General features: G+C 57.9%; 1 protein-coding gene across 24 annotated transcripts in view; it reads left to right on the plus strand.

Moving 5' to 3' along the window:
* The window catches only part of KIF1A (kinesin family member 1A), a 41,981-nt gene that overhangs the window by 23,947 nt on the left and 4,972 nt on the right, over positions 1-13,062 (plus strand). For 7 of the 24 annotated variants that reach the window (XM_086844635.1, XM_086844636.1, XM_086844649.1 and 4 more), the window contains 19 exons: positions 2,310-2,428; positions 2,510-2,595; positions 2,892-3,030; positions 3,678-3,846; positions 4,185-4,275; positions 4,639-4,757; positions 4,914-4,969; positions 5,633-5,741; positions 5,852-5,918; positions 6,008-6,092; positions 6,425-6,530; positions 8,484-8,510; positions 9,924-9,947; positions 11,365-11,479; positions 11,713-11,846; positions 11,987-12,048; positions 12,159-12,304; positions 12,549-12,761; positions 12,911-12,988. In XM_086844635.1, the coding sequence (XP_086700761.1) occupies positions 2,310-2,428; positions 2,510-2,595; positions 2,892-3,030; positions 3,678-3,846; positions 4,185-4,275; positions 4,639-4,757; positions 4,914-4,969; positions 5,633-5,741; positions 5,852-5,918; positions 6,008-6,092; positions 6,425-6,530; positions 8,484-8,510; positions 9,924-9,947; positions 11,365-11,479; positions 11,713-11,846; positions 11,987-12,048; positions 12,159-12,304; positions 12,549-12,761; positions 12,911-12,988 (1,945 nt within the window). The remainder of the gene's footprint in view (positions 1-2,309; positions 2,429-2,509; positions 2,596-2,891; positions 3,031-3,677; positions 3,847-4,184; positions 4,276-4,638; positions 4,758-4,913; positions 4,970-5,632; positions 5,742-5,851; positions 5,919-6,007; positions 6,093-6,424; positions 6,531-8,483; positions 8,511-9,923; positions 9,948-11,364; positions 11,480-11,712; positions 11,847-11,986; positions 12,049-12,158; positions 12,305-12,548; positions 12,762-12,910; positions 12,989-13,062) is intronic. The other 17 variants (XM_086844660.1, XM_086844639.1, XM_086844641.1 and 14 more) reach the window with 3 other exon arrangements.

The following is a 13,062-nucleotide window of genomic DNA, read 5'->3' on the forward strand; positions in this document are numbered from 1 at the left end:
CTTCCTTCCTTCCTTCCTTCCTTCCTTCCTTCCTTCCTTCCTTCCTTCCTTCCTTCCTTCCTTCCTTCCTTCCTTCCTTCCTTCCCCCCTTCCCCCCTTCCCCCCTTCCCCCCTTCCCCCCTTCCTTCCCCCCTTCCTTCCCCCCTTCCTTCCCCCCTTCCTTCCCCCCTTCCTTCCCCCCTTCCTTCCCCCCTTCCTTCCCCCCTTCCTTCCCCCCTTCCTTCCCCCTTTCCTTCCCCCTTTCCTTCCCCCCTTCCTTCCCCCCTTCCTTCCCCCCTTCCTTCCCCCCTTCCTTCCTCCCTTCCTTCCCCCCTTCCTTCCCCCCTTCCTTCCCCCCTTCCTTCCCTCCTTCCTTCCCTCCTTCCTTCCCTCCTTCTTCCCTTCTTTCTCTTCTTTCTCTTCTTTCCCTTTCTCTCTCTCTTTCCCTCTTTCCCTCTTTTTCTCTCTCTCTCTTTCTCTCCCTCTCTTCATTTTTTTTTTTTAAATTTTGGTTATTTTAAGGGTTTGGGTTTTTTTTTAGCTGCTGGCTCTATCTCTTCAAAGCTTTAGCAAAAATTGGGGTTATTTCACTTTTGTCTTCCTTTGGAAAGGCTTTTCTTTGATCTGAGCATGCCATCTTTGCACCTCACCAATCTTGTGGTTAGTGTCCCTGCCCTCCTTCCTCTAGTGACACACTTGTACCCCTCCTCCCTGCCTGCCCCACCTCCTTCCCTCTCTTCCCTGCCCTCTCCAGTCCTCTGCTTCCACTCCAGCTGCCCTGTGATTTCAGGTGGGTGGGTGCACACAGATCCCTGCGCATCATGATCCATGGTCACAGGGCTCTATCCCAGGCATGAGGTCCTGCTGGGAAGCCCACATGGCCCAACCACTTGTTCCCTGTGGCATCTGAGAAGAGATGGGTTGAGATGGGCCCATCAGGAGACAATGATTTGGCATCACCTGCTTCAACAACTTGAGTCCTTTCAGGTGCTTTGGGTGGAAAAAGTCTCGAGGAGCAGTTGAAGGTCAATGAGAGTCACCAGAGCAGGGAGAATCTCCGGACTTGGGAGTTGGGGTGCAAGTACAGGGCTGCAAGAGCCCCCTGGGCACTTTGGGCTGGCATTGAATATGAAGATTCCTGTGAAGCTGGGACATCCTGAGCAGCACAGCAGCTGCCTGGAGATGCAACCCTCATGGGAACCTCCTGAAGTAGAGATGTCCTTGCCAGCCCCCAGCACCATGCCACCCCACCATGACACTGGTGGGTGCCACAGGGAGAGGTGCCAGGCACCCCATGCCCCATCTTGCTGGAAGTGGTGCTGCTGCCCACACCTTTTGGCAGGGAGCTCAGTGCCAAAGGTGACTTCTCACTGTGGAGGGTACAGCATGTCACCACGGCCAGAGCTGGATGACCACTGGAAGCTGGCGGTGAGGTAGAGGGAGGCAGCAAGAGGACCCAAAACACTTGAGAAGCAGAGAGCAGTGGCCTGCCAGGAGGTGCTGACAGAGACATGGTGCAGCCATCGTGTTGGACTCTGGTGGCACCTTACCATGGTAGTGTCGGTCACCTGGATGCTGCAGAGAGCAGGGAGGCTCAGACTTGCCAGGCAAGTCCATCCCTGTGACGTGCTGGCTGGTGGCCCAGGACCCCAAAGCCATATGTGTGAAGGGATGGGGAGGGGGGGGGGACGATACACAACCTGATGCCACCAGCCACACCATGCAGCCTCCCTCTCAGTGGTCTCCAACACTGCAGGCAGAGCCAGGGCCATGAACCCCCAGCAGGTTCACCTCTGGAGGTCCAGGACCTCGTCCTCTGACCTCCTTCACTCCTGACAGCCTCCATCTCTCTTGTCACCCTTCCCTCCCCCTGTCTTGCCCCTGTCCTCCCCATGGTGACTCTGTAGCTGCCCCCCTAGTCATGTTGCAGCACCTCCTGCCCAAGTTCTCCAGCTCTCTACCACACAGAAGGTCCTCTTGCCCTACGGCTTCATGGTGGCACCAGCGCAGCCCTCTCCCCTCCTGCCTGCCATGGAGGTGACAGTCAGAGAGGTCTGCAAGTCTGGTGTGTTCTGTGGTGTTGTCCATGGCGTGTGCCACCCTCCTGCCCACCCTCCTGCCCGCGGCACGCTGCCTGCCTGCTGCCCCCAGCCCCTTCGCCTTGCCCTGGCTGCCTTCTCTTTAGTTTTGCTTTGCAGTGCTGCGGTCGCGCCCTGAGCAGTGACCTGGGATCCCGGCCGCTGCCGGCCACGCCAGCCGTGCCTGGGGACTCACGGGTGGGAGCAGTGACCGCTCTCCCCCCTGTTGTGTGTCCCCCCCTTCTCTGGCAGGGCCTTTGTCTACCTGAGCAACCTCCTCTACCCCGTGCCCCTGGTCCACCGCGTGGCCATCGTCAGCGAGAAGGGCGAGGTGAAGGGCTTCCTGCGTGTGGCTGTCCAGGCCATCTCAGGTAGGAGAGAACCCCTCCCACAAAATGTGCCACTTGCATCCTCTGCACCCTCTGTGCTGACTCACCCTCATCCTCCTCTAGCGGATGAAGAAGCCCCCGACTATGGCTCTGGTGTGCGGCAATCAGGGACAGCCAAGATCTCCTTTGATGACCAGCACTTTGAGAAGGTAAGGTGGGGCCGGCTCTTGGTGGATGCCCATGGATCCCAGATCCCTGCCTGCCACCTCGGTGCTTCCCCATGGGGACCCCCAGGCTCCTAGAGGTGGAGGGAAAGGAATGTGCTCTCGGTCCACCAGGCAGACCAAGGCTCAGGCACCCACCAGTGCATCCTGCCCTTGCCCATGTCCCGGGGGGCTGCCATGGGGTGGGAGAGGGGAGCTGGAGGTGCTTGGATGCTTGGGATACTTGGAAGCAGGACCACCCTGGGGACCACCAGCATCCCTGAGCTCCCCTCCTGGCACAGTTCCAGTCAGAGTCGTGCCCAGCGGTCGGGATGTCTCGCTCGGGGACCTCTCAGGAGGAGCTGCGCATAGTCGAAGGTCAGGGGCAGGTCAGCGACGTGGGTCCGTCCGCCGATGAAGTCAACAACAACACCTGTGCAGGTGAGGTGCTGTGACAGGCAGTTTGGGAGTGGGCCCCTGCACCCAGCCTCTTGCACCCTTCCTGGCATTGACAGCCCACTGCCCCAGTGGGGGGCTGCTGGCAGACAGAATCACAGAATCAGAGTCAGCTAGGCTGGGAAAAGCCTTAGGGTTCAACCTATGACCTGACACCACCTTGTCAACTTCCATGGCACTGAGTGCCACATCCAGGCTTTTCTTAAACACCTCCAGGGACAGTAACTCCACCACCTCCCTGGGCGGCCCCTTCCAATGCTCAATCACCCTTTTTGTGAAGAACTTATTCCTAATGTGCAACCTAAGCCTCCCCTGGTGTAGCTCAAGACTGTGTCCTCTTGTCCTGTCACTGGTTGCCTGGAAGAAGAGAACAGCCCTTACCTACAGCCTTAGGCTACAACCTCCTCTCAGGTAGTTGCAGAGCATGATGAGGTCTCCCCTGAGCCTCCTTTTCTCCAGGCTAAACAACCCCAGCTCGCTCAGCTGCTCCTCACAGGACTTGTGTTCTAGACCCTTCACTAGCCTTGTTGCCCTTCTCTGGACATGCTCCAGCATCTCAGCATTGTTCCTAAATGTTCCTAACACTGAGGGGAAGACACCCTGCCTTGCTAAGGGCCTTCTCCTCCCTGCAGCAACCCCAGAGGATCTTCTTCTGGACAGCCCGGAGAAGCCTGCACCGGACGGGCCGCTGGAGGTGGCTTTGGATCACCTGAAGCTGGGCAGCATCTTCACTTTCCGTGTGACAGTCCTGCAAGCCTCCAGCATCTCTGCAGAATATGCTGACATCTTCTGCCAGTTCAAGTGAGCCCCTAGTGCCCCCCAGCCCTGCTTCTTCCACCAAACTCCAGCCATCATTCACCTGGGGGCTCATGGTGAATTTGGGAAGTTTCCTTCACACTCTGAGCCCTTTGTGGATGGGGAGGCAATACCAAGGGCTGTAAAATCTGCCCAAGCACTTGTTTAGTCACTAGCAAAAGGCAAGGAGAGGCTCCCACCACCTTCAGGAAGTCCTGTGCCAGCCAAGGGTGCAGACAGCAGCACCAGGGGGAATAGGCTCTATTGTGGTCCCTTGCTTTCACTCCTCTCCCTGCTCCAGCATATCCCCACCCCACCCTGAACAACCTTCCTTCCCTCCACAGCTTCATCCATCGCCATGATGAGGCCTTTTCAACAGAACCCTTGAAGAACACAGGACGAGGGCCACCCCTGGGCTTCTATCATGTCCAAAATGTGCGTACCCCTCTTCTACCACCCCTTTGCTCCTGCAGCTGCTGGAGGGCCATTGACTGGGTCCTCTCCCAGGGAAGCAGATTCCTCCTGACTTTCCCAGCACCTCACAGACACCCAGCTAAACCAGGCTTAGACATGGTGGACATGCAGGAAAAACACCAAAAGCCACTGTCGTCCACCTGAAAAGGCTGAGATTTCACTGCAGTGATCTTGGTGGGGAGAGAATCCCTGAATGGGGGGAGGAGAGGGTGAGGGGTGCAGGGGACTGACAGACCCTTCCACATCCCAGGTGCTATTGCTGGCTCTACCCCCTTTCCCAGCTAAACTGCACTGCCAGTGGCTCAGCAGCTCTTTCTCTTCTAGATCGCTGTGGAGGTGACAAAATCTTTCATCGAATACATCAAGAGCCAGCCAATTGTGTTTGAGGTGTTTGGCCATTACCAGCAGCACCCCTTCCCACCTCTCTGCAAGGATGTCCTCAGGTGGGCACACCTTGGCCACCCCCAGCCTCTGTCTGTGCTAAGGGCTTCTGGTGCAGTGGGCTGCCTGGGGACCCAGGGTGGCCCCAAGGCACAGGTGGGGCTGGCTGGGTTTGGGGGTCCCTGGAGATGCTGTAACCAAGCTGCTTCTGTCTGCAGCCCACTGAGGCCATCCCGGCGCCACTTCCCTCGTGTGATGCCACTCTCCAAACCAGGTAGGGAACCCAGCCTCCTACTCTTGTGGCCATCCATAGTTCCCATGTTGGGTGGGTGTCCCCTTCCCCAGAGGGACCAGTTAGGACCCCAGAGGCACCACAAAATGTACTATGGGCTGAAGCACCCGAAAGCCCTAGACACCCATTTCCACATGGTAGAATGGGGAATTCCCCATTTCCACAATACTCAACAGATGGAAAGCCCCCATTCACCTCCTGCAGAGCAGCAGGGAAGAGATTCCTTGCTCTGGGTGACTCAGGTGGCCACCCAGCCCCAATGTCCCAGAGGGGTGGCAGGATCCCTGCTGTGCTGAGACCCCAGCTGTGGAGGTTTGGCTAAAAAACAATGGTCTCCCTCTGGTTGTTCCCGGGCAGTGCCTGTAACAGCACTGTGTGTTTTGGGATATGTCCCCTGCCAAGCCTGCAGGCACACTGTGTGCATCCTGGGCATGGGTGAGGCCACTCTCTCAATGACACCCCATGCTGGGGCAAGGGAGAGGCATGCCAGTGACCAGCAGGGTCCCTGGGATGAGGCTCTTGTTGCTGCCTCTGTGCGTGCCCTGAGATCCTTGACTGCTCTGCCCGTTCCCTGCCATCATAGGCCTCACTCCAAGTGCCAGCAGCAGGCTCAGCCTCTTACCTGTCTTTTCTGACCCACTGCAGTGCCTGCCACAAAGCTGAGCACCATGACTCGGCCCAGTGCTGGCCCCTGCCAGTGCAAGTACGACCTGATGGTCTTCTTTGAGATCTGTGAGCTGGAGGCCAATGGCGAGTAAGTGGATAGTGAGGGAGAGGGAGAAGGCAGCAAGGGATTTGCCCAGTGCTCAGCACCTCTGGGCAGGCTGGCAGGATTCTGTGTCATGCTGCAATCCTCTCTTCCAGCTACATCCCTGCTGTTGTGGACCACCGTGGAGGCATGCCATGCCATGGGACCTTCCTCCTTCATCAGGTACTCTCTGCCCAAGATGCTGTCCTTGCTGACTCCTGCTGGGACCTGCGTTAACTACTGTCCCTTCTCTCTGGCCTTGTGGGTCTCAGGGCATCCAGAGGAGAATCAGTGTCACCTTGGTGCATGAAACGGGCAGCCTCATCCACTGGAAGGAAGTACGGGAGCTGGTTGTGGGTAAGCCAAGCCAGCCCCCAGCCCACTGAGCTCCCAGGCATCCTCTCACACTGTTTCTTGCCCACATTCTCATCTTCCCACATGGAGCTTTATGCCTTGTCTCCCCTCCTGCCCTGCAATGGTAAAGCAGCAGCTGCCTGGCAGGTGACAATGGGACACTGCAGTGGACCTCAGCCCCTGCCACCATGTCCAGGAGCTGGATCTCTGGTGCTGAATGACCAGCAGTGGCCTGAATGGCCAGTGGGGTGCAGGCAGCCTGCCCCTGCCTTCACAGGGACCCTCACAGGGCCACTGCCTGTCACCTCAGAGGCAACTCTGTGCTGCGTTTGCAGGTCGAATCCGGAACACCCCAGAAGCAGATGAGTCACTCATTGACCCCAACATTCTGTCCCTGAACATCCTCTCTTCTGGGTACATCCACCCCTCCCAGGATGACCGGTGCGTGATGCTTTCTTTCTTGCTCTTCCCCTGCTGTGGTGAGGGATGGAGGGGTTGAGTAGCAGCCCCTCTCTCCCCTGGAAGGCTCTTGGCCCTTCTGCTGACCCACTGCTGCCTTCAGGCAGGTTTTTTCTGAAGCTGCATGAGGTCTTGGGGTACAGGGCTGCCAACCCCCTTCTTCTTCTTCCCCAAGGCCTCGCTGTGTTGGGGAGGGCACTAAAGGGAATTTGTGTGTGGGTCCTGCTTTCTGGTGCTGGCTGTGATGGGCTGGCGCAGGGAGGCAGTTGGTGCTGGTGCCAGGAGGATGTCCCAACTCCATGGCTAGAGGAGGCTTGGCTGTTTGTCCTGTGTCCCAGCAAAGTTGCTGGAAAGGGCACTTGGCACCCATGGCAGATCCCTATCTGTGTGTAACTAATGCAGGAAAGCCATTCCCACCCACTGTGGGTCTTCAGGGATGCCCATCCCTTCCTGCCTATCCCAGGGAGCTGTCATAGAACCACAGAGTGGTTTGGGCTGAAAGGGACTTTAAAGATAATTCCATTCCTAACCCCCTTCTACAGGCAGGGACAGCTTCCACCATACCAGGTTGCTTAAAGCTGTCCCCACTGTAGGTTTGGCAGGGTGTGAAAGAATTGGGACCAGAAGATTTTTATCTCCAAGATCTCCCTGGTGTGAGTGCTGCAGTGGCAGGGGGAGTCATGGGTACAGAGGGCAGAGCTGTGCTCTGCACCAGGGCTACTGGTGGAACCTGGGGGACCGGTGGGGATCTCTGGCTAGAATGTGTGCATGCAGGCAGCTGTGACAAGACGGGGCTGGTTGTTGCCAGCGCTGGGAGCAGCAGGACTGGTCCTGCTGTGTGCGTTGTGGTCATTGGTGTAGGAACATCCTGGCCCTGGGGACCACTTTTTCCTTCATCTGCTTTGTGATCACCACTGTGCCAAGGAGGCCTGTCCCCACTGTTTTTGGGGGAATGATGGGAGTCTGGATAGGATTTGGCACCCTGAGCACTCTCAGGGCAGCTCCTGGACACGGCAGAGCAACCTGCACAGAGTATCTGGGCAGCAGAGGTGAGTCCTGGGTTCAGCACTCATGCAAGTGCTGGACCAGGAGACTTTGTCACAGCCTTGGGTATACAGAAGGAAGCCAGATGGGTATGATCAGATGAGGAGGACCCAGCCACTGGAGCAGTGGTGTTTTTTTTGCTGGGAGCTGGGTGGCTGTGGCTCCCGCTGGCTCTTGGGGCTGCACAGTTTTTGGTCAGCTCCTGATCTGTTTGATTGTCTCATCCCAGATGCAGCCATATGAGATCTTCAGCATGCCTAAGGTAGCCTGGCAGGAGGGATGTGCCTCCTGCTCTTCCTTCCGCCCCATGAGTCCTGCAGGACAAGGGGACACAGCTCAGTCTGGGGGAATACTTGGGGTGTGGAGTAAAGTGTGGAGACCCCACTTGGGGGCACAGACTGGTGCACATGTCATATCTGTCCCATATCTATTCCGTGGAGCTTGCCCATGACGAGGCAGGGGGAGGAGGGGGTGGCCAGCTGCCTGCAGAGCACTAGCTGCAATGCCCCCCACTTCCACTCCACATGCAGACGTGCATGCTTCACCCTGCAGCTGTGAGGACAGGCAGAAGGAAGGCAGAGAGCAGAGCCAGTGCCCACTTCACCCTCCTCCCAGCTGCTTGCGCTCCCCGCTTTGCTGCCTTGTGCCACGCAGCCTCCATTGCCTGGAGCAGCCCTGGCTTCCCCTCTGCAGCCTCCCCGGCGCCCTGGAGCCACTCAGGCAGAGGCTGGGAGAGTGGCTTAGCTCTCTCCTCAGCACGCATCCATCCCTGCATCGAGCGCCCAGGGTGGAGGCGCGGGGGGCAGTACCTGGTGTCCCCCCTCGCTTCCCTCAGCTGCTACTGCCCATCTAAGCCCACACTAACCATGTGATTGTTTTGTGTTTTCGCAGGCAGTTTCTTGATTCGGATATGCCTAGGTATTATTTGTTTCCATTGGTTTTTTTTCCACCTCTCCTTCTTCTCTCCTTTCTTTCTTTCTACCCCCTTGCCTCGGCACGCTCACTCCCGCCAGAGGCAGCACTTGGACATCCAGCCCCTCATCCCTTCACATGCCCCATCCCTCCTCCCTCCTGCGCTGGCACCTCTTGCTCACTCGACCCCTTTTGCTGTTCGTTTGGGCCACGCTCTGGCTGGCTGCCGCTCCCCCTCGCACGCCTGCGTCTCCATTGCCTGATTTGGGTTTTATTCTTGCTTTTCTACTTTGCTGCTCTCCCATCTTTTCTGACATCTGGCACCGAGTGTGCCTGACCCTCCATTGTCTCCTGCCCCAGCCCCAGCTCAGACCCAGGTGCTGCTTGGAGTAGGGCTGGTGAGGACAGTGGAATTTTTGGGGCTTGTCCTGCCCTTTCCTGGGCACCTGGTAACAATGGCAGCGCTGCAGTTGGTGTGGCAGCAGCCGCCCACCCTGTGCACGGTTGTCCTGTGTGTGTAGGGCAGCGTGTGTCCGTATGCAGGTGTGACAGCGGGTGCATACGTGGCACAGACTGTTGTGCCCCCGTGTAAAGGGGCAGTGGCTGTTTGGGGACTGCAGGCTTCAGCTGGGACCACTGGGTGAGCCTGGCATATTCACAAGAGATGCCAGATTTGTGGATGTGCCACCAGCCTCCGGATGGGAGCATTGTTGAGGCCTCAGGGAAGGGGCCCACCACTGTGGCCCATGGCAGAAGAAGAGGGGCATGTGCCTGGGAGACAAGGGATGGAACGTCCTGAGTCCTGGCACGTAACTTTGTGTCTGAAGGTTGTCCTCCTGACAAACTCAAAGCTGGTTATGCTCAGATGTCCGAGGGCAGAGCTGTCCCTGCAGCAGCATTCTGTCCCCTCCCAGGATGCAGGAAATGGGATACAGCATTGATCCAGCCTCCCACTGTGAGAGATGTGGGCTCACATTGGCACTGCCTGTGGTCTCTCAGCACAATGATGCTTTCCTTGTGGACCAAGGGATGGGCCTAGGAGTCACCTGCTGTGTGAGTGGCAGTGGGATATCTCATCCCTCCAGCTGGCACTGTCCCAGGAGACTGCGCTGGGTGGGAGCTCCTTGCCCTGGAATGGCACAGGGGCAGAGTTAAAGGCATGGGGAGCACATGTGCTTCCTTCCCAGCTGCTGGACCATGAGGAAAGTGGGAGGCAGAGGGTTCTCACCCAGGCTGGTAAGCCTCTGTCTGCCCTCACTGAGCTCCTTTTGGTTCCCATTTTGGGTTCAGCGAGGCTGGAGCTTCCTTGGCCAGTGGTGCTATTATGTGTGAGTCCCTTCAAGAGGGGCTCTTCTGACCTGTCGTTTTTCTGTGTGTGTACATGTGTGTGTTTGTCCTTGGGTCACCTTCCACTTATAGCATTTCGCTGGGAAATGACACTAGGTATTTCACGCGCACCTGCTCGGTCTGGTCCCTCCTGCTTTTCTCTTTTTCCCCTTTGCCTCCTCCCTTTGCTTTTTGCTCTTTCTCCCCTCCCCTGAGGCTCCTCTTCTCCTCCTCCTCCTTGGGGAGCGCTCTTTTCTTAAGCAACCTGTGTCTGCAAAGCAATCCTTCGCCTTGGCTGTGTCTCACTCACACTGGTGGGGTTATGTATTTTATACACCTTTTGAAAGCGTCACTCTCCCTCTTCTTCCAACATGGGGGATATTGCAGTCAAGAACCTCTCCCTACTCCTGCTGGCTGCCCTGGCTCTTGTTAAAATTGCTCCTCAGCCACCTGGATGCTGCTTCAGGGATGTGCTGAAGTGTTCTCATTGAGATACAGCTGAACCACAGCTTCTTGAGGATGCTCAGGCGGGAGCCGGGGCCGTGGCAGCTCTGAGCAGTTTTGGGGAGTGGGTGTACCATAAAGCCAATGCTGACCCCGGAGGAAGCCCAGGAGTGGTGCAGGGGGTGAAATGGGGATCCCCCGTGCTCTCTCACTGGAGCCACCTCCTGCTTCCTCACCCTCAGTTGCTCAACCCAAGGAGAGCAGCTGCCACTCTTGATATGGGTGAGCTGTGCCATCCTCCCCAGGATCCTGTAGGCATGGGTGAGTGGGACCAGGTGTCCCCTGCTCCTTCTCCCAGCCTGGGAGCCATGGAAAACACAGCAAAGGGGCCTGAGGCAGCAGAGGGGGAATGGGGCTGGCAATGAGGGTAGAGCAAGAGCCAGGGGAGGGAGCCTGACAGGGGCCAGCCACCATATCATGGTCCCCAGCTTCTCACTGGGGCCCAGGGATGGCAGACAGGGGCAGCCCTGGGGAAGGGGACCTGGCTGGTGGGGGGGCTGTGCTCCCAGCGGTGGGCTGGTAGCACACCCCTAGTGCTGATCATCCTCCCTCCTTTCCCTTCTGGCCATCATCACCCAAATGGTGACAGCTGCTCCTGGCAGGGACTGGGAGGTGCTGTGCCCCAGGCTGGATGGTGGGGACTGGCCCAGGTGCACTGGGGGTGGCAACCCCTGCTCTGAACACAGGGGTGGAGCATGAACCCTCCTTCGCCCTCCTTTGTCTTCCTAGCCTGTTCTGCCTTGCCTGCACCCCATCTAAGCCCCCCACTCCTCCCGTGGTCCCTCGTCCCCAAAACCCCAGTCCATTGGCCATTTCAAGGGTGCCATGTCCTCTTCCCACCATGCCTTGTGCCCTTTGCCTTGAGCCTGTGCCCTCTGGAGTGGCTGTCCCCATCTGTCCCCACTGCGCATGCATGTCTGTGTGTCCTTGCAGGCCTGCTGCAGCGCTGTGGGGGGGACAATGACATCTCCTTGCTCGCCTGCCAGGGGTTCCAGATGGTTTTACTGGCCCTGCTGGTTTTTTTTGGCAGGACTTTCTACCAGTTTGAGGCAGCGTGGGATAGCTCCATGCACAACTCGCTGCTGCTCAATCGTGTTACTCCTTACCGGGAGAAGATCTACATCACCCTGTCAGCTTACATTGAGGCAAGGACCTTGGTTGGGGTCACTATACATCAGCAAAGTCTGGTATTTCCCCTGCTGTTGGGGTGCAGCCAGTGTGAGCCCTTCCTTAGCTCGTGGTTATGGGGTGCAGGGTTCAACTTGGTGCTTGGGGGCCACATGGGACCCCAGGACTGGAATCTGGGCACAGGGGTGGGAGGGACCTGCTGGGCTGCCACCCTGCAGCACTCCTGATGCCTCTCTCTGCCCTACTGCAGATGGAGAACTGCACTCAACCTGCCGTCATCACCAAAGACTTCTGCATGGTTTTCTACTCCCGGGATGCCAAACTTCCTGCCTCACGCTCCATCCGCAATCTTTTTGGCAGTGGCAGTCTGCGGGCTTCTGAGAGGTACCAGGGCGCTCCTGTTGGGGACAGGAGAGCCATCACCTAGGGACTGGAGCTTTTCTAGGGCATCCCAGCAGCCTGGCTAAAAAAACTGGGGAGTGGGGATGGGACAAAGCCAGTAACACATCTCTCTTTGCTCCCAGCAACCGCGTGACAGGAGTCTACGAGCTCAGCCTCTGTCGTGTGGCTGATGCCGGCAGCCCAGGTGGGTGCCACACCTCTGCCCAGGTATTCAGCTGGGGCAGGGAGGCACAGCCAGGCCTTTGGGTTAGGGGCTGTGCGTCTGTCCCCCCAGCTGTGTGTCCGTGCCCACAGGCATGCAGAGAAGGCGCCGGCGTGTTCTGGACACCTCTGTAGCCTATGTCCGGGGAGAGGAGAACCTGGCTGGCTGGCGGCCCCGCAGTGACAGCCTTATCCTTGACCATCAGTGGGAGCTGGAGAAACTCAGCCTTCTGCAAGAAGTGAGAGTCTGGGCTAGAAATGGGCTGAAACATTGCAATTCACAGCTCCACTGGTGCTGGGGAGATCCCCCACCCTGGATGGCACAGCCATCTCGGTTGTGGGAGGAGGCAGGAATGAGACTGTGCTCCTGTGTATTGCTGCTAGCCAGGTCCCAGCAGATCCAAAGCTAAGGAGTAAATGGGGTTAAGGGGGGCCTGGGTATGGGGGAAAGGGCCACCCCTGATTCTGAGTGCTTGTGCTCAGGTGGAGAAGACAAGACACTACCTGTTGCTGCGTGAGAAGCTGGAGACGACCCAGCGCTTGGGCATGGAGACCCTGTCCCCATGTTCCAGTGAAGATTCTGAGTCCCGAAGCAACTCCTGCATCTCCTCCCCACTCTCTGCTGATGGGGCACCTGAAGGCCGTACTTCTCCCCCTGAGACCCCCAGCGAGAGGCAGAAGGAGCTGGCTGTGAAGGTAGCATCCTGCAGCAAACCCAGCTTGCCGGGATGAAGCCAGGAAGTGGCTTCCAACAAGGCAGCTCAGGGTGGTGGGGGGAGAAAGCCCAAGAAGAGTGGAAGGTGGAATGTGCCTCATGCTCCACTGTCCTCTTTTTCTCTCTGCAGTGCTTGCGCCTGCTCACGCACACCTTCAACAGGGAGTACAGCCACAGCCACGTCTGCATTAGCGCCAGTGAGAGCAAGGTACTGCTGCTGCCCCAGGCTCTGCTGGGCTGGTAGGGCCAAGGAGGGGTGTGCATCTGGCAGGGGAATGGCTG

The sequence above is a fragment of the Cyanistes caeruleus genome, chromosome 10 (genome assembly GCF_971803275.1).
Source record: "Cyanistes caeruleus chromosome 10, bCyaCae1.hap1.1, whole genome shotgun sequence".
Taxonomy (NCBI): Eukaryota; Metazoa; Chordata; class Aves; order Passeriformes; family Paridae; genus Cyanistes; species Cyanistes caeruleus.